This window comes from Scyliorhinus torazame, chromosome 22, assembly GCF_047496885.1.
Source record: "Scyliorhinus torazame isolate Kashiwa2021f chromosome 22, sScyTor2.1, whole genome shotgun sequence".
In the NCBI taxonomy this organism is placed as follows: domain Eukaryota; kingdom Metazoa; phylum Chordata; class Chondrichthyes; order Carcharhiniformes; family Scyliorhinidae; genus Scyliorhinus; species Scyliorhinus torazame.
The window spans coordinates 82,426,964-82,452,695 of NC_092728.1; the positions used below are offsets into that span (position 1 = coordinate 82,426,964).

General features: G+C 49.8%; 1 protein-coding gene across 1 annotated transcript in view; it reads right to left on the bottom strand.

The window, feature by feature from the left end:
* Positions 1-23,080, bottom strand: part of LOC140398857 (uncharacterized) — a 45,113-nt gene extending 22,033 nt beyond the window's left edge. The window contains exon 1 of the mRNA XM_072487798.1: positions 22,848-23,080. Coding sequence (XP_072343899.1) covers positions 22,848-23,080 — 233 coding nt within the window. The remainder of the gene's footprint in view (positions 1-22,847) is intronic.
* Between the last annotated feature and the right edge of the window lie 2,652 nt (positions 23,081-25,732).

Below are 25,732 nucleotides of genomic sequence, written 5' to 3' on the forward strand. Positions count from 1 at the left end.
TATAGCCGTATACTCCGTTCCCCTCACCTTCGGGATCAATGCCCTACCCAGCACAAAAAAGTCTATTCGCGAGTAGACTTTATGGACATAGGAGAAAAATGAGAACTCCTTACTCCTAGGTCTGCTAAATCTCCACGGGTCTACACCTCCCATCTGCTCCATAAAATCTTTAAGTACCTTGGCTGCTGCCGGCCTCCTTCCAGTCCTGGACTTCGACCTATCCAGCCCTGGTTCCAACACCGTATTAAAATCTCCCCCCATTATCAGCTTTCCCATCTCTAGGTCCGGAATGCGTCCTAGCATCCGCCTCATAAAATTGGCATCATCCCAGTTCGGGGCATATACGTTTACCAAAACCACCGTCTCCCCCTGTAGTTTGCCACTCACCATCACGTATCTGCCCCCGTTATCCGCCACTATAGTCTTTGCCTCGAACATTACCCGCTTCCCCACTAATAGAACATAGAAAATACAGCACAGAACAGGCCCTTCGGCCCACGATGTTGTGCCCGACCTTTGTCCTAGATTAATCATAGATTATCATTGAATTTACAGTGCAGAAGGAGGCCATTCGGCCCTTTGAGTCTGCACCAGCTCTTGGAAAGAGCACCCTACCCAAACTCAACACCTCCACCCAACACGAAGGGCAATTTGGACATTAAGGGCAATTTATCATTAGCCAATTCACCTAACCCGCACATCTTTGGACTGTGGGAGGAAACCGGAGCACCCGGAGGAAACCCACGCAGACACGGGGAGGACGTGCAGACTCTGCACAGACAATGACCCAAGCCGGAATCGAACCTGGGACCATGGATCTGTGAAGCAATTGTGCTATCCACAATGCTACCGTGCTGCCCTTAAGAACAAATAAATCTACACTATATCATTTTCCCGTAATCCATGTACCTATCCAACAGCTGCTTGAAGGTCCCTAATGTTTCCGACTCAACTACTTCCACAGGCAGTGCATTCCATGCCCCCACTACTCTCTGGGTAAAGAACCTACCTCTGATATCCCTCCTATATCTTCCACCTTTCACCTTAAATTTATGTCCCCTTGTAATGGTGTGTTCCACCTGGGGAAAAAGTCTCTGACTGTCTACTCTATCTATTCCCCTGATCATCTTATAAATCTCTGTCAAGTCGCCCCTCATCCTTCTCCGCTCTAATGAGAAAAGGCCTAGCACCCTCAACCTTTCCTCGTAAGACCTACTCTCCATTCCAGGCAACATCCTGGTAAATCTTCTTTGCACCTTTTCCAGAGCTTCCACATCCTTCCTAAAACGAGGCGACCAGAACTGTACACAGTACTCCAAATGTGGCCTTACCAAAGTTTTGTACAGCTGCATCATCACCTCACGGCTCTTAAATTCAATCCCTCTGTTAATGAACGCGAGCACACCATAGGCCTTCTTCACAGCTCTATCCACTTGAGTGGCAACTTTCAAAGATGTATGAACATAGACCCCAAGGTCTCTCTGCTCCTCCACAATGCCAAGAACTCTACCGTTAACCCTGTATTCCGCATTCATATTTGTCCTTCCAAAATGGACAACCTCACACTTTTCAGGGTTAAACTCCATCTGCCACTTCTCAGCCCAGCTCTGCATCCTATCTATGTCTCTTTGCAGCCGACAACAGCCCTCCTTACTATCCACAACTCCACCAATCTTCGTATCGTCTGCAAATTTACTGACCCACCCTTCAACTCCCTCATCCAAGTCATTAATGAAAATCACAAACAGCAGAGGACCCAGAACTGATCCCTGTGGTACACCACTGGTAACTGGGATCCAGGCTGAATATTTGCCATCCACCACCACTCTCTGACTTCTATCGGTTAGCCAGTTCGTTATCCAACTGGCCAAATTTCCCACTATCCCATGCCTCCTTACTTTGTGCAGAAGCCTACCATGGGGAACTTTATCAAATGCCTTACTAAAATCCATGTACACTACATCCACTGCTTTACCTTCATCCACATGCTTGGTCACCTCCTCAAAGAATTCAATAAGATTGGTAAGGCAAGACCTACCCCTCACAAATCCGTGCTGACTATCCCTAATCAAGCAGTGTCTTTCCAGATGCTCAGAAATCCTATCCTTCAGTACCCTTTCCATTACTTTGCCTACCACCGAAGTAAGACTAACTGGCCTGTAATTCCCAGGGTTATCCCTAGTTCCTTTTTTGAACAGGGGCACGACATTCGCCACTCTCCAATCCCCTGGTACCACCCCTGTTGACAGTGAGGACGAAAAGATAATTGCCAACGGCTCTGCAATTTCATCTCTTGCTTCCCATAGAATCCTTGGATATATCCCGTCAGGCCCGGGGGACTTGTCTATCCTCAAGTTTTTCAAAATGGCCAACACATCTTCCTTCCTAACAAGTATTTCCTCGAGCTTACCAATCTGTTTCACACTGTCCTCTCCAACAATATCACCCCTCTCATTTGTAAATACAGAAGAAAAGTACTCATTCAAGACCTCTCCTATCTCTTCAGACTCAATACACAATCTCCCGCTACTGTCCTTGATCGGACCTACCCTCGCTCTAGTCATTCTCATATTTCTCACATATGTGTAAAAGGCCTTGGGGTTTTCCTTGATCCTACCTGCCAAAGATTGTTCATGCCCTCTTTTAGCTCTCCTAATCCCTTTCTTCAGTTCCCTCCTGGCTATCTTGTATCCCTCCAATGCCCTGTCTGAACCTTGTTTCCTCAGCCTTACATAAGTCACCTTTTTCCTCTTAACAAGACATTCAACCTCTCTTGTCAACCATGGTTCCCTCACTCGACCATCTCTTCCCTGCCTGACAGAGACATACATATCAAGGACACGTAGCACCTGTTCCTTGAACAAGTTCCACATTTCACTTGTGTCCTTCCCTGCCAGCCTATGTTCCCAACTTATGCACTTCAATTCTTGTCTGACAACATCGTATTTACCCTTCCCCCAATTGTAAACCTTGCCCTGTTGCACGTACCTATCCCTCTCCATTACTAAAGTGAAAGTCACAGAATTGTGGTCACTATCTCCAAAATGCTCCCCCACTAACAAATCTACCACTTGCCCTGGTTCATTACCCAGTACTAAATCCAATATTGCCCCTCCTCTGGTCGGACAATCTACATACTGTGTTAGAAAAGCTTCCTGGACACACTGCACAAACACCACCCCATCCAAACTATTTGATCTAAAGAGTTTCCACTCAATATTTGGGAAGTTAAAGTCGCCCATGACTACTACCCTATGACTTCTGCACCTTTCCAAAATCTGTTTCCCAATCTGTTCCTCCACATCTCTGCTACTATTGGGGGGCCTATAGAAAACTCCTAACAAGGTGACTGCTCCTTTCCTATTTCTGACTTCAACCCATACTACCTCAATAGGGTGATACTCCTCGAACTGCCTTTCTGCAGCTGTTATACTATCTCTAATTAATAATGCCACCCCCCCACCTCTTTTACCACCCTCCCTAATCTTATTGAAACATCTATAACCAGGGACCTCCAACAACCATTTCTGCCCCTCTTCTATCCACGTTTCCGTGAAGGCCACCACATCGTAGTCCCAAGTACCGATCCATGCCTTAAGTTCACCCACCTTATTCCTGATGCTTCTTGCGTTGAAGTATACACACTTCAACCCATCTCCGTGCCTGCAAATACTCTCCTTTGTCAGTGTTCCCTTCCCCACTGCCTCATTACATGCTTTGGCGTCCTGAATATCGGCTACCTTAGTTGCTGGACTATAAATCCGGTTCCCATTCCCCTGCCAAATTAGTTTAAACCCTCCCGAAGAGTACTAGCAAACCTCCCTCCCAGGATATTGGTGCCCCTCTGGTTCAGATGCAACCCGTCCTGCTTGTACAGGTCCCACCTTCCCCAGAATGCGCTCCAATTATCCAAATACCTGAAGCCTCCCTCCTACACCATTCCTGCAGCCACGTGTTCAACTGCACTCTCTCCCTATTCCTAGCCTCGCTATCACGTGGCACCGGCAACAAACCAGAGATGACAACTCTGTCTGTCCTGGCTTTCAACTTCCAGCCTAACTCCCTAAACTTGTTTATTACCTCCACACCCCTTTTCCTACCTATGTCGTTGGTACCAATGTGCACCACGACTTCTGGCTGCTCCCTCTCCCCCTTAAGGATCCTGAAGACACGATCCAAGACATCCCTGGCCCTGGCACCCGGGAGGCAACATACCTTCCGGGAGTCTCGCTCGCGACCACAGAATCTCCTATCTATTCCCCTAACCATTGAATCTCCTACAACTATTGCTTTTCTATTCTCCCCCCTTCCCTTCTGAGCCCCAGAGCCAGACTCAGTGCCAGAGACCTGGCCGCTAGGGCCTTCCCCCGGTAGGTCATCCCCCCCAACAGCATCCAAAACGGTATACTTGTTTTGGATAATATAGCCAGCTCCCTGTTTTTCGCATCTAGCCCCGAATGGAACACCTGCCCCACCCATCCTTTGCGTAGCCTAACCTGGTCTATCAGTTTCAGGTGCGTTGACTGTAACATAACCACATCTGCCTTAAGTTTCTTAAGGTGTGCGAGTACCCGTGCCCTCGTTATCGGCCCGTTCAGCCCTCTCACGTTCCACGTGGTCAGCCGAGTTGGGGGGCTTCCTACCCCCCCCCCCCCCCCACCCTTGTCGATTAGCCATCACCTTTTTCCAGCTCCTCACCCGGTTCCCACGCAGCTGTATCTCCCCCAGGTGGTGCCCCCCCGCCCATCCTCTCCCATACCAGCTCCCCCCTCTCCCCAGCAGCAGCAACCCAGTAATTCCCCCCTCCCACCACCCCCCGCTAGATCCCCCGCTAGCGTAGTTACTCCCCCCATGTTGCTCCCAGAAGTCAGCAAACTCTGGCTGACCTCGGCTTCCCCCCGTGACCTCGGCTCGCACCGTGCGACGCCCCCTCCTTCCTGCTTCTCTATTCCCGCCATGATTATCATAGCGCGGGAACCAAGCCCGCGCTTCTCCCTTGGCCCCGCCCCCAATGGCCAACGCCCCATCTCCTCCACCTCCCCTCCTCCCCCCATCACCACCTGTGGGAGAGAGAAAAGTTACCACGTCGCAGGATTAGTACATAAAACCCCTCTTTGTGCCCCACATTCGCCCCACCACTTTGTTCGAACGTTCTTTTTAATAACCCGCTCATTCCAGTTTTTCTTCCACAATAAAAGTCCACGCTTCATCCGCCGTCTCAAAGTAGTGGTGCCTCCCTCGATATGTGAACCACAGTCTTGCCGGTTGCAGCATTCCAAATTTTATCTTCTTTTTATGAAGCACCGCCTTGGCCCGATTAAAGCTCGCCCTCCTTCTCGCCACCTCCGCACTCCAGTCTTGATAAACGCGGATCACCGCGTTCTCCCATTTACTGCTCCGAGTTTTCTTCGCCCATCTAAGGACCATTTCTCTATCCTTAAAACGGAGGAATCTCACCACTATGGCTCTGGGAATTTCTCCTGCTCTCGGTCCTCGCGCCATCACTCGGTATGCTCCCTCCACCTCCAACGGACCCGCCGGGGCCTCCGCTCCCATTAACGAGTGCAGCATCGTGCTCACATATGCCCCGACGTCCGCTCCCTCCACACCTTCAGGAAGACCAAGAATCCTCAGGTTGTTCCTCCTTGCGTTGTTTTCCAGTGCCTCCAACCTTTCCACACATCGTTTCTGATGTGCCTCCTGCGTCTCCGTCTTCACCACCAGGCCCTGTATATCGTCCTCATTCTCGGCTGCCTTTGCCTTCACGACCCGAAGCTCCCGCTCCTGGGTCTTTTGTTCCTCCTTTAGCCCTTCGATCGCCTGTAGTATCGGGGCCAACAGCTCTTTCTTCATTTCCTTTTTGATCTCTTCCACACAGCATTTCAAGAACTCTTGTTGTTCAGGGCCCCATGTTAAACTGCCACCTTCCGACGCCATCTTGGTTTTTGCTTGCCTTCCTTGCCGCTGTTCTAAAGGATCCACTGCAATCTGGCCACTCTCTCCTCCTTTTTCCATCCGTATCCAGGGGGGATTCCCTTCTGGTTTACCGCACAGTGTTTTTAGCCGTCAAAATTGCCGTTGGGGCTCCTATCAAGAGCCCAACAGTCCGTTTCACAGGGAGCTGCCGAAACGTGCGACTCAGCTGGTCATCGCCGCACCCGGAAGTCTGATTTCCATTCCTAACCGTCCATGTGTGGATGCACTGCCTGATGTTGGCTTCTCTCATGATGTAATCCCCAGTGGAGATCCCTGGGAAATTGTTGGCAGCTGTGCACTTCTGAGAGAACCTTGTGATTAAGATAGTCCTTGAACTGGTGTTTGAGGCGGCTAGAATATCGGTGTTTGAGGCGGCTAGAATATCGGTGATTGAGGCGGGTAGAATAGTCAGTGTTTGAGGCGGGTAGAATAGTCAGTGTTTGAGGCGGGTAGAATAGTCAGTGTTTGAGGCGGGTAGAATAGTCGGTGTTTGAGGCGGATAGAATAGTCGGTGTTTGAGGCTGGTAGAATAGTCGGTGTTTGAGGCGGGTAGAATAGTCGGTGTTTGAGGCGGGTAGAATAGTCGGTGTTTGAGGCGGGTAGAATAGTCAGTGTTTGAGGCGGGTAGAATAGTCGGTGTTTGAGGCGGGTAGAATAGTCGGTGTTTGAGGCGGGAAGAATAGTCGGTGTTTGAGGCAGGTAGAATAGTCAGTGTTTGAGGCGGGTAGAATAGTCGGTGTTTGAGGCGGGTAGAATAGTCGGTGTTTGAGGCGGGTAGAATAGTCGGTGTTTGAGGCGGGTAAATAGTCGGTGTTTGAGGAAGGTAGAATAGTCTGTGTTTGAGGCGGGTAGAATAGTCGGTGTTTGAGGCGGGTAGAATAGTCGGTGTTTGAGGCGGGTAGAATAGTCAGTGTTTGAGGCGGGTAGAATAGTCAGTGTTTGAGGCGGGTAGAATAGTCAGTGTTTGAGGCGGGTAGAATAGTCAGTGTTTGAGGCGGGTAGAATAGTCGGTGTTTGAGGCGGGTAGAATAGTCGGTGTTTGAGGCGGGTAGAATAGTCAGTGTTTGAGGCGGGTAGAATAGTCGGTGTTTGAGGCGGGTAGAATAGTCGGTGTTTGAGGCGGGTAGAATAGTCAGTGTTTGAGGCGGGTAGAATAGTCGGTGTTTGAGGCGGGTAGAATAGTCGGTGTTTGAGGCGGGTAGAATAGTCAGTGTTTGAGGCGGGTAGAATAGTCAGTGTTTGAGGCGGGTAGAATAGTCAGTGTTTGAGGCGGGTAGAATAGTCAGTGTTTGAGGCGGGTAGAATAGTCGGTGTTTGAGGCGGGTAGAATAGTCGGTGTTTGAGGCGGGTAGAATAGTCAGTGTTTGAGGCGGGTAGAATAGTCGGTGTTTGAGGCGGGTAGAATAGTCGGTGTTTGAGGCGGGTAGAATAGTCGGTGTTTGAGGCGGGTAGAATAGTCAGTGTTTGAGGCGGGTAGAATAGTCGGTGTTTGAGGCGGGTAGAATAGTCAGTGTTTGAGGCGGGTAGAATAGTCAGTGTTTGAGGCGGGTAGAATAGTCGGTGTTTGAGGCGGGTTGAATAGTCGGTGTTTGAGGCGGGTAGAATAGTCAGTGTTTGAGGCGGGTAGAATAGTCGGTGTTTGAGGCGGGTAGAATAGTCGGTGTTTGAGGCGGGTAGAATAGTCGGTGTTTGAGGCGGGTAGAATAGTCGGTGTTTGAGGCGGGTAGAATAGTCAGTGTTTGAGGCGGGTAGAATAGTCGGTGTTTGAGGCGGGTAGAATAGTCAGTGTTTGAGGCGGGTAGAATAGTCAGTGTTTGAGGTGGGTAGAATAGTCAGTGTTTGAGGCGGGTAGAATAGTCAGTGTTTGAGGCAGGTAGAATAGTCGGTGTTTGAGGCGGGAAGAATAGTCAGTGTTTGAGGCGGGTAGAATAGTCAGTGTTTGAGGCGGGTAGAATAGTCGGTGTTTGAGGCGGGTACAATAGTCAGTGTTTGAGGCGGGTAGAATAGTCAGTGCTGGAGGCGGGTAGAATAGTCAGTGTTTGAGGCGGGTAGAATAGTCAGTGTTTGAGGCGGGTAGAATAGTCGGTGTTTGAGGCGGGTAGAATAGTCGGTGTTTGAGGCAGATAGAATAGTCGGTGTTTGAGGCGGGTAGAATAGTCGGTGTTTGAGGCGGATAGAATAGTCGGTGTTTGAGGCGGGTAGAATGGTCAGTGTTTGAGGCGGGTAGAATAGTCAGTGTTTGAGGCGGGTAGAATAGTCGGTGTTTGAGGCGGGTAGAATGGTCAGTGTTTGAGGCGGGTAGAATGGTCAGTGTTTGAGGCGGGTAGAGTAGTCGGTGTTTGAGGCGAGTAGAATAGTCGGTGTTTGAGGCGGGTAGAATAGTCGGTGTTTGAGGCGGGTAGAATAGTCGGTGTTTGAGGCGGGTAGAATAGTCAGTGTTTGAGGCGGGTAGAATAGTCAGTGTTTGAGGCGGGTAGAATAGTCGGTGTTTGAGGCGGGTAGAATAGTCGGTGTTTGAGGCAGATAGAATAGTCGGTGTTTGAGGCGGGTAGAATAGTCGGTGTTTGAGGCGGATAGAATAGTCGGTGTTTGAGGCGGGTAGAATGGTCAGTGTTTGAGGCGGGTAGAATAGTCAGTGTTTGAGGCGGGTAGAATAGTCGGTGTTTGAGGCGGGTAGAATGGTCAGTGTTTGAGGCGGGTAGAATGGTCAGTGTTTGAGGCGGGTAGAGTAGTCGGTGTTTGAGGCGAGTAGAATAGTCGGTGTTTGAGGCGGGTAGAATAGTCGGTGTTTGAGGCGGGTAGAATAGTCGGTGTTTGAGGCGGGTAGAATAGTCAGTGTTTGAGGCGGGTAGAATAGTCGGTGTTTGAGGCGGGTAGAATAGTCGGTGTTTGAGGCGGGTAGAATAGTCGGTGTTTGAGGCGGATAGAATAGTCAGTGTTTGAGGCGGGCAGAATAGTCGGTGTTTGAGGCGGGTAGAATAGTCAGTGTTTGAGGCGGGTAGAATAGTCAGTGTTTGAGGCGGGTAGAATAGTCGGTGTTTGAGGCGGGTAGAATAGTCGGTGTTTGAGGCGGGTAGAATAGTCAGTGTTTGAGGCGGGTAGAATAGTCGGTGTTTGAGGCGGGTAGAATAGTCGGTGTTTGAGGCGGGTAGAATAGTCGGTGTTTGAGGCGGGTAGAATAGTCGGTGTTTGAGGCGGGTAGAATAGTCGGTGTTTGAGGCGGGTCGAATAGTCGGTGTTTGAGGCGGGTAGAATAGTCGGTGTTTGAGGCGGGTAGAATAGTCGGTGTTTGAGGCGGGTAGAATAGTCGGTGTTTGAGGCGGGTAGAATAGACGGAGTTTGAGGCGGGTAGAATAGTCGGTGTTTGAGGCGGGTAGAATAGTCGGTGTTTGAGGCGGGTAGAATAGTCGGTGTTTGACGCGGGTAGAATAGTCGGTGTTTGAGGCGGGTAGAATAGTCGGTGTTTGAGGCGGGTAGAATAGTCGGTGTTTGAGGCGGGTAGAATAGTCGGTGTTTGAGGCGGGTAGAATAGTCGGTGTTTGAGGCGGGTAGAATAGTCGGTGTTTGAGGCGGGTAGAATAGTCGGTGTTTGAGGCAGGTAGAATAGTCAGTGTTTGAGGCGGGCAGAATAGTCAGTGTTTGAGGCGGGTAGAATAGTCAGTGTTTGAGGCGGGTAGAATAGTCAGTGTTTGAGGCGGGTAGAATAGTCGGTGTTTGAGGCGGGTAGAATATTCAGTGTTTGAGGCGGGTAGAATAGTCGGTGTTTGAGGCGGGTAGAATATTCAGTGTTTGAGGCGGGTAGAATAGTCGGTGTTTGAGGCGGGTAGAATAGTCGGTGTTTGAGGCAGATAGAATAGTCGGTGTTTGAGGCGGGTAGAATAGTCGGTGTTTGAGACGGGTAGAATAGTCGGTGTTTGAGGCGGGTAGAATAGTCGGTGTTTGAGGCGGATAGAATAGTCGGTGTTTGAGGCGGATAGAATAGTCGGTGTTTGAGGCAGATAGAATAGTCGGTGTTTGAGGCGGGTAGAATAGTCGGTGTTTGAGGCGGGTAGAATAGTCGGTGTTTGAGGCGGGTAGAATAGTCGCTGTTTGAGGCGGGTAGAATAGTCAGTGTTTGAGGCGGGTAGAATAGTCGGTGTTTGAGGCGGGTAGAATAGGCGGTGTTTGAGGCGGGTAGAATAGTCAGTGTTTGAGGCGGGTAGGATAGTCGGTGTTTGAGGCGGGTAGAATAGTCGGTGTTTGAGGCGGGTAGAATAGTCAGTGTTTGAGGCGGGTAGAATAGTCAGTGTTTGAGGCGGGTAGAATAGTCGGTGTTTGAGGTGGGGAGAATAGTCGGTGTTTGAGGCGGGTAGAATATCGGTGTTTGAGGCGGGTAGAATAGTCGGTGTTTGAGGCGGGTAGAATAGTCAGTGTTTGAGGCGGGTAGAATAGTCGGTGTTTGAGGCAGATAGAATAGTCGGTGTTTGAGGCAAGTAGAATAGTCGGTGTTTGAGGCGGGTAGAATAGTCGGTGTTTGAGGCGGGTAGAATAGTCGGTGTTTGAGGCGGGTAGAATAGTCGGTGTTTGAGGCGGGTAGAATAGTCGGTGTTTAAGGCGGGTAGAATAGTCGGTGTTTGAGGCGGGTAGAATAGTCGGTGTTTGAGGCAGGTAGAATAGTCGGTGTTTGAGGCGGGTAGAATAGTCGGTGTTTGAGACGGGTAGAATAGTCAGTGTTTGAGGCGGGTAGAATAGTCGGTGTTTGAGGCGGGTAGAATAGTCAGTGTTTGAGGCGGGTAGAATAATGTGGGAGGTCGGGACATTATGGATCAGTGGGAAACTGGAGGGGTGCAGGTGGTATTAGTAAATGTGTATGCGCCAAATTGGGACCATGTGGAGTTTATAAAGAGGATGCTGGGGAAGGCACCGGACCTGGTCTCGCACATGTTGGTCATGGGAGGGGACTTCAACACAGTTATTGACCCTGGCTTGGACCGGTCCAGCTCAAAAACGGGCAGCGTGCCAGCAATGGCAAAGGGACTGTGGTATTATCAGGTATTGCAGTACCCGAGAGGCTGAAGACCATTGGTTAAACCTAAGAGTTTACCATTGGCTGTTTGGTATGTAGCTCCGCCCTGACAGGCGGGGTATAAGAACCGGTGCCATCCCAGCAGCCTTCATTCTGTACCGAAGCTGCTGGGGAACAGTTCTAGTCTATTAAAGCCTTCAGTTATGTTAGTACATCGTTTTTGATTGTAATTGATCGTGCATCAGGGACTAAAAGGGTTCATGGAGCTGATCGGGGGGGGGGGGGTGGGCGGGGAGGTGGATCCATGGAGATTTGGGCAGCCGAGGATAAAGGCGTTCTCCTTCTACTCACACTGTGCATAAAGTGTACTCCCGGATTGATTTCTTTATTTTGTGCAGGGCCTTACTGGCAGGGGTGGCGGACACGGGGTACTCGGCGATTACAATCTCAGACCATGCTCCGCACTGGGTTGACCTGCAGGTTAGTAAAGACAGTAACCAGCGCCCGCACTGGAGGTTGGATGTGGCACTTTTGGCGGATGAAGGGGTGTGCGAGCGGCTGAGGAAATGTATTCAGAACTACCTGCAGGTCAACGACACGGGGGAAATTTCAGCAGCGATGGTCTGGGAAGCACTGAAGGCGGTGGTCAGGGGGGAGTTGATCTCGATACGGGCCCATAAGGAGAAGGTGGACAGGGCAGAGACGGACCAGTAAAGGAGATACTACAGATCGATAGGAGGTATGCGGAGACCCCAGAGGCAGGGCTTTTAAGGGAACGGCGGAGACTACAGGCGGAGTTCGGCTTGTTAACCACAGGGAGGGCGGTGGAGCAGCTGAGAAAGGCGAAGGGGGCGATCTACGAGTATGGAGAGAAGGCCAGCAGAATGCTTGCACAGCAGCTTAGAAAGAGGGAGGCAGCAGGGAGATAGGGAAAGTAAATGATGGAGATGGGAACCTGGTTGGAGATTCAGCAGGGGTGAATAAGGCGTTTAGGGATTTCTACAGTAGGCTGTATAGGTCGGAACCCCCTACGGGGCAGAGGGGATGAGGCACTTCTTGGGGGGGCTGGATTTCCCAAAGGTGGACGGGGAGCTGGTTGAAGGGGTGGGGGCCCCGATCGGGTTGGAAGAGATAGTGGAGGGTCTGAAGTCCATGAAGTCGGGTAAATCCCCGGGGCCGGACAGGTACCCAGTGGAGTTTTATAAAAAGTTCTCTGGGATATTGGGGCCGGTGTTGATGAGGATGTTCGATGAGGCAAGGGAAAGAGGGGTGCTGTCCCCGACAATGTCACAGGCCATGATTTCACTGATCCTGAAGCGGGACAAGAACCCGGAGCTGTGTGGGTCCTACGGCCGATATCCCTGTTGAATGTGGACGCCAAACTGTGGCCAAAATTTTGTCCTCCAAGATTGAGGATTGTGTTCCGGACGTTATTGGAGAGGACCAGACGTTATTGGAGAGGACCACACGGGATTTGTTAAGGGTAGGCTGGTGGCCAATGTAAGAAGATTGTTAAAACGTGATCATGATGCCCCCGGAAGGTAGGGAGGTTGAGGTAGTGATCGCAATGGATGCAGAAACGGCTTTTGATCGGGTAGAATGGGATTATCTGTGGGAGGTGCTGGGACGGTTCGGATTTGGGCTGGGCTTTATTGACTGGGTCAGTTGCTGTATCAGGCTCCTTTGGCAAGCATATGGATGAATAGGACAACATCGGACTATTTTAGACTGCACCGGGGGACGAGACAGGGATGCCCCCTCTCCCCACTGTTGTTCGCACTTGCTATAGAGCCGTTGGCAATTGCTCCGAGAGCCTCAAGGGGCTGGAAGGGGCTGGTCTGGGGGGGGGGGGGGGGGGGGGGGGGGGGGGGGGGGAGCACAGCATCTCGCTCTATGCAGACGACCTGCTTCTGTATGTATCAGACCCAACAGAGGGGATGGAAGAAATCATGAATATTCAAGAGGAATTTGGCTGGTTTTCAGAGTATAAGCTAAATATGGGGAAAAGTGAGATGTTTGCGGTCCAGGCGAGGGGACGGAAAGGCGATTGGCGGAGCTGCCGTTTAGATTAGTAGGGGGAAGCTTTAGGTACCTAGGCATTCAAGTGGCATGGGAATGGGACCGGTTGCATAAATTAAATCTGGCCCGATTAGTAGACCAAATAAAGGACGATTTTCGGAGATGGGACACGCTCCCGTTGTCACTGGCTGGGAGGGTGCAGACGGTGAAGGTGACGGTCCTCCCGAGATTCCTGTTCGTATTCCAATTCTCCCCATCTTTATTCCGCGGTCCTTTTTTAAACGGGTCAACAAAGTGGCTTTGTTTCGGCGGGCAAGACCCCGCGGGTAAGGAAGGTAATGCTTGAGCGGAGTCGGGGGGAGGGCGGGCTGGCGCTGCCAAATTTTAGTAACTATTACTGGGCGGCGAATATAGCCATGATCAGGAAGTGGGTGGTGGGGGAGGGGTCGGCATGGGAGCATATTGAGGTGGCTTCACACAAGGGCACCAGTCTGGGGGCGTTGGTAATTGCGCCTCTGCCGTTCCCGCTGGCACGGTACTGCACCAGCCCCGTGGTGGTGGCGGCCCTGAGAGTCTGGGGGCAATGCAGGAGACAAGTGGGCGCAGAGGGAGCATCGGTCTGGTCCCCAATATGTAATATTCACCGGTTTGCCCCGGGAAGTATGGATGGAGGGTTCCGGATATGGCGGAGAGCAGGGATTGAGAGAATCAGGGATATGTTTATCGAGGGGAGCTTTCCGAGTATGAGGGCGTTGGAGGAAAAGTTTGGGCTGGCGAGGGGAAACAAATTCAGGTATCTGCAGGTGCGTGACTTCCTTCGTAAACAGGTGTCAACCTTCCCGTTCCTACCGCTAAGGGGGATTCAGGACAGGGTAGTTTCCAGAGGGTGGGTAGGAGAAGGGAGCGTCTCTGACATTTACAAGGAACTTATGGGGTCAGAGAAGACGCAGACCGAGGAGCTGAAGCGCAAATGGGAGGAGGAGCTGGGAGGAGAAATAGAGGATGGTCTATGGGTGGACGCATTGAATAGAGTCAATGCGTCTGCAACATGTCCCAGGCTCAGCCTGGTACAATTCAAGATCGTTCACAGGGCTCATATGACACGGCCCGGATGAGCAGATTCTTTGGGGTGGAAGACAGGTGTTCAAAATGTGCGGGAGGACCAGCGAACCATGTCCACGTGTTCTGGGCATATCCGAAGCTTCGGGGATTTTGGCAGGGGTTTGCGGATGTCATGTCCACAGTGTTAAAAACAAGGGTGGCGCTGAGTCCAGAGGTGGCGATTTTCAGGGTGTCGGAAGACCCGGGAATCCAGGAGGAGAAAGAGGCAGACGTTCTGGCCTTTGCTTCCCTGGTAGCCCGGAGACGCATACTATTAGCTTGGAGGGACTCAAAGCCCCCAAAGTCGGAGACCTGGCTATCGGACATGGAGAAAATCAAGTTCTCCTTGAGATGGTCACTGTTCGGGTTCGCCCGGAGGTGGCAACCGTTCGTCGACTTCTTCGCGGAAAATTAATCATCAGCAGAAGGAGGGGGGGGGGGTTAGTTTAGCTTACAGTAGGGTATTAATAAAGGTGGGACCTGTAAGGGAGGGAGACGGCTTTTGCACTATGTTTATAGTTTCATGTACATTGTTTATTTTGTTGCTGTGATAATACCAAAAATACCTCAATAAAATGTTTATTAAACAAAAAAAAAGATAGTCCTTGAACTCTATGTGACCAGGAGTCCTGGTTTTCATGGGGCAGTCCTGGGTTTTTCACAAAATGTCTTGGCGTCTCAATAATTTACTAACGATAGTTCAACTGTTTTGCTTTTCACCTTTCCCATTTTTTGTCAAATATAAACTGTGCCTGGGCAGAGAAAAATCAGCGTGAACTTTCACCCTTCTACCTGTAAATACCTACTGCAGTATATTGCTTTGCTTGCAGTTGAACTGTATTCCTTCTCACATTACCCCCTGGACGTCTCAAAGGGAGTTGGCGCCATCCTTTCGGCACCAATGGCATTATCGCTGATGATGCCTTTTTAAACAATCTACAGAATAGGATTGCAAACTCTGGCTGGACACATTTCTGGAGCTGTTTTCACAAGACCTCTCACTTTCAACTGCCCCTCCGGCAGACTCCTGCCATTGGTCACCCAACGTGTCAATCGTCAAGGAACCCCCCTGCCTTCCCTTGGCTTTTCAATAAATGACTATTTCCCAGTTTTAACTTTTGAAAATCTGATCACCTTACCTCAGTGGAATAGGTCTGATATGGGCAAGCTGCAGTGCCTCTGGCAAAAGGGAAGCCATTGGAGAGGGGGTCATGGTGCGAATTTGTTGTCATCATGAGAGACAACATCACCATTGCCAATTTCTTCCTACCCCTGCTTCTGGGCTCATTGTAAATGTGCCTGCTGAGCTGCAGATGAACTGACCAATAACAGGGACAACATCATTGTAGTTCCCAGTAAGTGCTGCTAACATTGATATGATCATATAACTCCTGTCAAACACTCTGATCCATGTCACGATATGCAGACACACACAATGATATACAGACAAGCAGCTAGTGGACACAGAGAACAGGACATGACCAATAAGCAGGCAGTACACTCAGGGGTGGGATCTGACTATAAAAGAGACGAGGCACTCACACTCCGCCTCTTTCCACTGATGAACATCTAGGGAGTCAGTCAAGGGTGTTGTTACAATCTCACTCCTCCACCACGTGGCTAAGAGCTAGTCTGGTTCAGTCAGACAGAGTAACCACACTTAAGTCAGCAGAGTCGAACTCACAGAGAACTGTGCTAACTGTGCTATTAGTTCAATCAACCTGATTGAACTAACTTCAAGGTCTGGAGTACCTTTCTGATCTAAACTGCATCCAGTTGCAGCTAGTGTTAGACCAGTGTACCTAACACGATAATCCATATTTCAGTTATTGCAATGCCTCACCAGGGATAGGGGACAAGAAATCCCTCTAGTGTTACGCCTACTTCCAGTCGCTTCCTATGACCTCCTTCTTGAGTTGTGCTGCCACACTTTCTCACAGCTACTTTCCAAAGCTTGTAGAAGCCCATCAGCAGCTGAATCCCCTGAGAGACCTGGCACAAGTTGTGCACAAACACCTAACCCTGGACGTCAGTCATTAAAGTACAAAATGTTTATCACACATTGCCCTTGATGCCGGGTGCTGAACTACGGATGTGCCAGGACCAGTAGTGTGCTAGTCTGGAATGTTCAAGCTACACACCCCACTGGTGCCGAGATGAAAATCAATTCCAAAGGGCAGGATTTTCCGGCCGTCCTTCTGGCAGGATCTTCCGGCCCCACCCCAGCCATGGGCTCCCCGTCAGCGGAGGGACCAGACCATCCCTCCACCAGCCAGTGGGAGGCCGCCTCTGCTGCCACAAAACCCACTGGCGGTAATCGAGAGAAAGTAGTTATTTATTGAGTTAATAATAATTCATTACAAACACCCGCTCTGGCCCTGTGCTACTCAGCAGCTGAAGAATGCCCGCCCAGCCTAGGAACGCCATCCTCATATTAAGAAGTTGGTTCCCATCCTCAGGGCAGCTTGCAGAGCTTTTACTGGCTGTCTCAAACCTTGATCTGTATCTGCTCTCTGTCTTGCTCCACCATCAAGGAAGGCAAGTTACACAAGAGTACCATGGAACTATAGAAAGGGCCATTCAGCCCTATCATGTCTGGACTGGCCAAAAGAGAGAGAAAAAATAAACCAGCCGTTCATTTTAACCCCACTTTATAGCACCGGGTTGGAGAATCGCCGGGGGCTGGCGTGAATCCCGCCCCCGCTGGTTGCCGAAGTCTCCGGCACCGGATATTCGGCGGGGGCGGGAATCGCGCCGCGCCGGTTGGCGGGGCCCCCCCCCCGCTCGATTCTCCGGCCCAGATGGGCCGAAGTCCCGCCGATAAATTGCCTGTCCCGCCGGCGTAAATTAAATCACCTACCTTACCGGTGGAACAAGGCGGCGTGGGCGGGCTCCGGGGTCCTGGGGGGGGCACAGGGCGATCTGGCCCCGGGGGGTGCCCCCACGGTGGCCTGGCCCGCGATCGGGGCCCACCGATCTGCGGGCGGGCCTGTGCCGTGGGGGCACTCTTTCCCTTCCGCCTCCGCCACGGTCTCCACCATGGCGGAGGTGGAAGAGACTCCCTCCACTGCGCATGCATGGGAAACTGTCAGCGGCCGCTGACGCTCCCGCGCATGCGCCGCCCGGAGATGTCATTTCCACGCCAGCTGGCGGGGCAACAAAGGCCGTTTCCGCCAGCTGGCGGGGCGGAAATTCCTCCGGCGTCGGCCTAGCCTCTCAATGTTGGGGCTCGGCCCCCAAAGATGCGGAGCATTCCGCACCTTTGGGGCGGCGCGATGCCCGTCTGATTGGCGCCGTTTGGGGCGCCTGTCGGTGGACATCGCGCCGTTTCCAGAGAATTTCCCCTCCAGGTCCGTATAAGCAGTCTTGCGGGTTTACAGTACTTTAGAGGCAGATGCAGGTGCCTTTTAAATTAGATGAGCATTTTACCCTCAATCCAAGCAGCGAATTCCAGACACCCGCCACTCTCTGGGTGAAGAAGGTTTTCCTCTCCAATCCTTCTACCGATTACCTTCAATTCATGCCCTTAATAATTGACACCTCAACTCGGGGAAATAACCCTTTCCTGTCTATCCGGTCCAGGTCCCTAATAATTTTTCACACCTCAGTTAGGTCATCCCCTAATCCTCCTCTGTTCTGAGGAAAACAACCTTAGCCTATCCAATCTCTCCTCTTGGCTGCAATTTTCAAGCCTTGGCAACATTCTTGCTCTCTTAAAACCAATTATGTCCTTCCTGTAATGTAGTGACCAAAACTGTACACAAAATTCAGCTGTGGCCTAACCAGTGCTTTATACAGTTCCACCATTATATCCCTGCTTTTGTATTCAATACCTTGACCAGTAAACAAAATAATTCCATATGCTTTCCTTCCCACCTTATCCTCCTGTCCTGACACCTTCAGGGACCTGTGGACATGCACTCCAAGGTCTGTCACTTCCTCAACAGCTCTCAATAGCCTCCCATTTATTGAATATTCTCTTGCTTTGCTTTCCCTCCCTAAATTCATTACGTCACACTTCTCCAGATTGAATTCCATTTGCCACTTTTCCGCCCACTCAACCAAACCGTTGATCTTATTCTGCAGATAAGAGCTACCCTCTTAACTATCAACGACAGTCAGGTTTCATATCATCTGCAAATTTCCCAATTATGTTTCCCGCATTTAAGTCCAAATCATTAATATATACAACAACAGCAAGGGCCCCAACACTGAACCTTTTGGAACGCCACTGGAAACTGCTTTCCGTTTACAAAAACATCCATCGACCATTACCTTTGTTTCCTGTCACTGAGTGAATTTTGGATCCAACTCACCACCTTCCTTTGTGTCCCAGGGGGTTTCACTTTATTTACCAGTCTGCCATGTGAGACCTCGTCAAATGTCTTACTGGAACCCACATAGACAACATCCACTGCACTACCCTCATCAATCCTCCTTGTTACTTCCTCAAAAAATCTGATTAAGTTAGTAAGACACGATCTTCTCCTAACAAAACTATATTGACTATCCCTGGTTAATCTGTGCCTTTCTAAGTGACAGTTTATCCTGTCTCTCAGAATTGATTCCAATAATTTGCCCACCAATATAGTTAATTGGCCTATCCCTGGTGCCCTTATTAAATAATAGTACAATGTTCGCTGACCTCCAATCCTCTGGTACCTCACCTGTATTTTTTGAGGATTGGAAAATTATCCTCAGAATATCCATTATTTCCTCTCTGGCTTCTTTTAGTAGCCTGGGATACAATCCATCCAGCCCTGGCAATTTAGCCACCTTCAAGGTTGTCAGTCCCTCCAGGACTTCCTCTCTCATTATGATTTTTTTGTATCTAAAATTTCACTCAACAGGTGGAATTTTCCGCTTGTGATATTTTCCGCGCCCGTCAAAGTCAATGGAATTTTGAATGGCTTGCCGTATTTTCCAACCCCATCCCCTCTATGATGGCCCCATAAAATTCGGCCCATCCTCTTTAACGAATGTCTGCATCACCCTGTCCTGAGTTAAAATAGAGACAATGGGACGGGATTCTCGGTCCCACCACACCCGTTTTCTGGTGTGGCGCCCCCCCATCCTGGCTGCCGGCCAATGGGGTTTCCCATTGTAGGCGTCCCCACGCCGTCGGGAAATCCGCGGGCGTGAGTGCGCTGCCAGCGAAGCGGAGGAACCCGCCAACGGAGAATCAGGCCCGATGTATTCACTGAGAAAGCTGTCCACATCTTCTGCATCAACTAATAAGTTACCAAGTATTTATTCTCTTGCTCTTAATGTACTGGTAAAACATTTTTGGTTTTTCTTTGATTATACCTTATCAATATTTTCTGTATCCTCTCTTTGCTCTCCTAATTTCCTTTTTTACTTCGCCCAGTACTTTCTATACTCCTCTAGGTTTTTGACAGTATTAAGCTTTTTGTGACTGTCATAAGCTTTCTTTTTTTGTTTTATCTTACTACTTTTGCTTTGGGATAACCGGGGGCTTCTAGATTTAGCAGCACCGCCCTTTTTCTTTGTGGGGGCATGTCCATACATGTTTCTTGCTTTTGAATGCCTCTCATTGATTTGACACAGTTTTCCCTTCTAGTGACTGTTTCCAGTCCATGTTCACCAGATCACCTCTCAGCGTTGAAAAATGTGTCTTCCCCCAATTTAGAACTTTTATTCCCGTTCTACCTTTGTCCTTTTCCATAATGCTAAATCTAAATGTGTTATGGTCACTATCCCCAAAATGGTCCTCCACTGCTACTTAACCCTCTTACCCAGCTTCATTTCCGAAGACTACATCTAGAATTGCGCTTCCTTTAACGAGGCAAGAGAGGAGGGGACCCTGCCCCCGACAATGTCGGAGGCGACAATTTCCTTGATTCTGAAGCGAGACAAGGACCCACTGCAATGTGGATCGTACAGGCCGATTTTGCTCCTCAATGTGGACGCTAAGTTATTGGCAAAAGTGCTGGCCACGAGGATTGAGGACTGTGTCCCGGGGGTGATTCATGAGGACCAGACGGGATTCGTAAAGGGCAGGCAATTAAATACTAATGTGCGGCGGCTCTTAAACGTGATAATGATGACATCGGAGGAGGGAGAGGCGGAGATAGTGGCAGCTATGGACGCGGAAAAGGCCTTTGACCGAGTAGAGTGGGAGTACCTCTGGGAGATGTTGCGTAGGTTTGGGTTCGGGGGAGGGTTTATTAGCTGGGTTAAGCTCCTTTACAGAGCCCCGGTGGCGAGTGTGGTGACGAACCGGCAGAGGTCGGAGTACTTTCAGCTGTACCGAGGAACGAGGCAGGGGTGCATGTTTGCATTGGCGATCGAACCCTTGGCCATATCACTGAGGGAGTCTAATAAATGGAGGGGGGTGGTCCGCGGGGGAGAAGAGCATCGGGTGTCTCTATACGCGGATGACCTGCTGCTGTACGTGGCGGACCCAATGGAGGGGATGGTGGAGGTCATGCAGACTCTGAGGGAGTTTGGGGAGTTCTCGGGCTATAAGCTCAATGTAGGGAAGAGTGAGGTTTTGTATTACAGGCAGGGGACCAAGAAAGAGGGATAGGGGACCTACCGCTGAGGAGGGTGGTGGGGAGTTTTCGGTATCTGGGGATCCAGATAGCCAGGAGTTGGGGGGCCCTACACAAATTGAATCTGACGAGGTTGGTGGACCAAATGGAGGTGGACTTCAAAAGATGGGACATGTTGCCGCTTTCGTTGGCGGGTCGAGTGCAGTCGGTCAAAATGGTGGTCCTTCCGAGGTTTTTGTTTGTGTTTCAGTGCCTTCCCATCGTGATCACCAAGGGCTTTTTCAAGAGAGTAGGTAGGAGTTTTATGGGGTTTGTGTGGGCGAATAAGACCCCGAGGGTAAGGAGAGGGTTCCTGGAACGCAGTAGGGACAGAGGAGAGCTGGCGCTGCCAAACCTAGGGAGCTACTACTGGGCAACAAATGTGGCGATGATCCACAAGTGGGTTATGGAGGGAGAGGGGGCGGCATGGAAGAGGATGGAGATGGCGTCCTGTAAAGGAACGAGCTTGGGGGCATTGGTGACGGCACCGCTGCCATTCTCGCCATCAAAGTATACCACGAGCCCGGTGGTGGCGGCAACATTAAGGATCTGGGGCCAGTGGAGATGGCACAGGGGTGCAGTGGGAGCCTCGGTGTGGTCCCAAATCAGGGGTAACCACCGGTTTGTCCCGGGGAAGATGGACGTGGGGTTCCAGGGCTGGCATCGGGAGGGGATTAGAAGAATAGGGGACCTGTTCATTGACGGGACATTTGCGAGCCTAGGGGCACTGGAGGAGAAGTTTGAGTTACCCCCGGGAAATACATTTAGATATATGCAGGTGAGGGCTTTTGTGAGGTGACAGGTCAGGGAATTCCCATTGCTCCCGGCACAAGAAATTCAAGACAGGGTGATCTCGGGTGTATGGGTCGGGGAGGGCAAGGTGTCGGATGCCCTGGGTAGGGTTAATTCCTCCTCATGTGCCAGGCTCAGCCTGATACAATTTAAGGTGGTTCACAGAGCGCACTTGACGGGGGCGAGGTTGAGTAGGTTCTTTGGGGTAGAGGACAGATGTGGAAGGTGTTCAGGGAGTCCGGCGAACCATGTCCACATGTTTTGGTCATGCCCGGCACTGGAGGGGTTCTGGAGAGGAGTGGCGGGAGCAATATCCCAGGTGGTGAAAGTCCGGGTCAAGCCAAGCTGGGGGCTAGCAATATTCGGAGTAGTGGATGAGCCGGGAGTGCAGGAGGCGAAAGAGGCCGGAATTCTGGCCTTTGCGTCCCTAGTAGCCCGGCGAAGGATCTTGCCTATGTTGAAGGAGGCGAAGCCCCCCCAGCCTGGAGGCCTGGATAAACGACATGGCGAGGTTCATAAAGCTGGAGAGGATTAAGTTTGCCTTGAGAGGGTCTGCGCAGGGGTTCTACAGGCGGTGGCAACCGTTCCTAGACTATCTCGCGGAGCGTTAGAGGAAGGTCAGTCAGCAGCAACAGCAACCCTGGGGGGGGGGGGGGGGGACACGAGAGATTGTTTGAGGGGATGGATGAGCGGGAGATAACATGGAGGGTGGGGGAAACTGGCACGTGTGGGCGAGAGTCAGTGTATAAAGCTATGTAAATATACCATTTTGCCATGTATATATCTTGCTCAGTGCGATTTTGTGTTATTTTGTTACGGGGGGGGGGGGGGGGGTTATTGTTTGTAAGGGGGAAAAAATTGTGTTGTTAAAAAACTTTAATGAGTATATTTTTTAAAAAAGAATTGCGCTTCCTCTCATTGGGCTTGTTATGTGCTGTCTAAAAAATATTCTCCTGAACGCAGTTCAAGAATGTGCCCTTCACACTCTTTCTATCCCAATCGATATTAGGGTAGTTGAAGTCTCCCCAACTATTACTGCCCTATCGCTTTTGCACTCAGAAATGTGCTCTTCTAACTCTCTTCCATTATTTGGGGGTCTAGAGTACAGTCCCAGCAGTGTGGCTGCCCCTTTGTTATTTCTAACCTCAACCTATATGGCCTCATTTGATGATTCATTTGTATATCATTCCACCTCACAGCTGTAATTGATTCTTTAACACATGATGCTAGACCCCCAACTTTTTTAACCCCCTCCCTCTTCTGCCTGAACCTATATATCCAGGGATGTATAGTTGCCATTTTTGTCCCTCTTTAAGCTAGGTTTCCATGCTGCCATGTGCCGACCTGTGCGCAGAGCTCAGCAGCTTTATTTGCCGTGCTTCTTGTATTTACACATATACCTTTCCACACGGCCAATTTCCTGTGCCGTACGCTTTTTAAGCTGTGCTTCTTCTATCTTTGAGTCACCCATTAATTTTCCATCTCCCATTCCATGCTTTGAATTTGCCCTCTGGTTCCCATCCTCCTGCCGGTCCAGTTTCAGTCCCACCCAGCAGCACGAGCAAATCTCCCTGCGAGGATATTCGTCCCGGTCCTGTTCAGGCGTATGACCTCTGGTTTGTACAGGTCCCATTTTCCCAGAAGCAGTCCCAATGCCTCAGAAATCTGATGCCCTCCCTCCAACACCAGCTTTCCAGTCGTGTGCTCAATCTCTCAGATCCCCTATTTCCAGAATGGACCAGGCAGACCAGTGACCCTAGACATCGTCTTTTCTGAAGAGAACCATCAAAAAAAGAAGCTCATGTCAAGCAGCAGCTTCTTCCGTACTATCAGTCCTGAGTCTGTAACGCCCATAATTGCCACCTTGTAGTAAGGTGAACAAATCTACAGACAAAGGCACATTGTTGTCTCATGGTCCAGAGGAATCCTTCCCACTGGGAGCCAGCCTGCGTGACGTTGCCTACCTGGTTGTGACTCAGTCATCTCAGGACTGGTGTCAACCACGGCAAGACTCTCATTCAGAAGTTGAGATACAGCCAAACACGTTCTGTCAACTGTGACTACAGAGAGGCATCTCAAATGGTGAAACATGTCCTAGAATGCCCCCGAATACCAGATGTACTGCCAGGAGGTCTTCAACTCTCCAGCCAGAGAACAGTGGCACAGGGAGAGATTTTCCAGCCATTCCTGCTGGCGGGATCTTCCAGCCCCGCTGATATGACCCGCCCCCCCCCCCCCCCCACCATGGGTCCCCCGGCAGTAGTGGGTGCAAACAACGGGAAACCCGGTTGACAGCAACGCGACTGGAGGGTCCCATCGCCGGCCAATGGCGGGGCCATCGCTGCAAAACATGGGGTGCGGAAAATCCCATTTCCAAAATGACTAGAAAGATTTCCCTTTTGGCTTCATAATAGAAACTGCGAAACAAAATGACAGACTTTTCTTCCAGTAATTATTTTAGCATAATTATGAATACATTCTCAAGGAATGGATTTAGGATTTCATTACAAATAGCAACCAGAACAAATCTTCCACCCAATGGTGTTAATGGGGCTTGTGTTTTTTTTTAATGAAATAATTTGCGAGCAAAGGAAACAGATATGAACATCACTGAAAATGATCATCATTGCCTAAAAGAAATTCACAGAATGACAAAGTACGAGCAGGTCAGGCTGTATTAAATCATTGAAAAAACTAAAGATCACAAAAATACATTCAATAATATACAGGGTTGATAAATGATGTACAGCCACGTTTGCTGTCAAATTCTAGATCATAAGTCATGGTCAATCGTAAATATGTAACGAATACCTGCAAGCAAGTGAAAGATGTCACTGAAATCACGTACCTGTGTGACCTTTTACTTTATATACAAGCTCTTCGTTTTTAACTTTCCACACACAAACGTTACAGTCCTCTGAACCTGTTAGCAGGAGCTGACCATCCCGAGAGAACGAGCAATGGTTCACCTACACAAAACAAACCATCTCATAACAGGCGCCCTCAATCAGTTCTGCTTCATTTAGTCTCAGTGGATTTCCAAACACATAGATTTTTGATCGAGGCTTGTCATCAAACTAAACTCATTAGAATTGCATAAAATGTACAGCACAGAAGTAGACCATTCATCTCAAAAGGGGTCTCTATGCTTCCCGCAAACTCCTCCCACCCGATTTGATCACACTTTATTAGCATAACATTCTATTCCTTTCTCCCACATGTTTATTTAACTTCCGATTAAATCCATCCATACTTTTTGCCTCAATTACTCCTACAGTAGCGAGTTCCACATTCTAAACACTCTCTATATTACCGATTCCTGATGGACTGCCATATACTCAATGTGCTTTGTTCTGGACTACCACACATGTGGAAACATCCTTCTGTTTACCCTATCAAACCCAGTCAAAAAACAATAAATACAATGGGATTTATTGGTGGCGTTCAAGAGAATATGGCCAAGGCCATTAATATTTGTTATTTTATTTGTTCATGGGATGTGAGCATCGCTGGCGAGCGAGCATTTATTGCCAATCACTGAGGGCATTTAAGAATCAACCACATTGCTGAGGGTCTGGAGTCAATGAACCAGATGAGTTTTTACTCCAATGAACAATGGTTTCATGGTCATCATTAGATTTTTAATTCCAGATATTTTTGATTGGGTTCAATTCAAATTCCATCATCTGCTGTGGTGAGATTCAAACCCAGGTCCCCAGAGCATTACTCGGAGCCTCTGGTTTACTGGATTACTAGTACATTATGCCACCACCTACCCCGTTTATGATGGGACAAGGAGTAGTGAGCTGTTGCTTAGCAATCAGAGGCCCACACTGAAAAGCAAAAGCATTTTGAATTCAGTCCAGAATTAGGCAACCTGGAAGCAAGAGGTTTTTTCACAGAAGCTGCCAATTCAGGCAGGACAATTCAGAGGCACAGAATGCAAGCCCCAGAACCTAAAGAGCAGTCAGAAATCAGGGAATGAGAGTTTCAGGCAGGTAAAGGAACAGAAAACAGAAAAATGTTCAGTGAAGTCAGGAGCAGAGAGAGAAAGAGGCTCCCAGTTAACGGCAGAGCTGCAAGGTAGAGAAGTCAGCGAGCAAGAAGCTAGACAACTGAAGTAATCCTCAATTTGGTTACACCTTAATACAGCCTGCGAAGCAGTGGTGATTTGTTGGCATGGCTGGGTACCTGAGAGATTGTGTGGAAGCTAGAACTTAAAGGGTGTTTCGATGAATATCGAAAGAAGAGGTTGAAATCTTGGATGTGGATCCTTGGTGAAGGA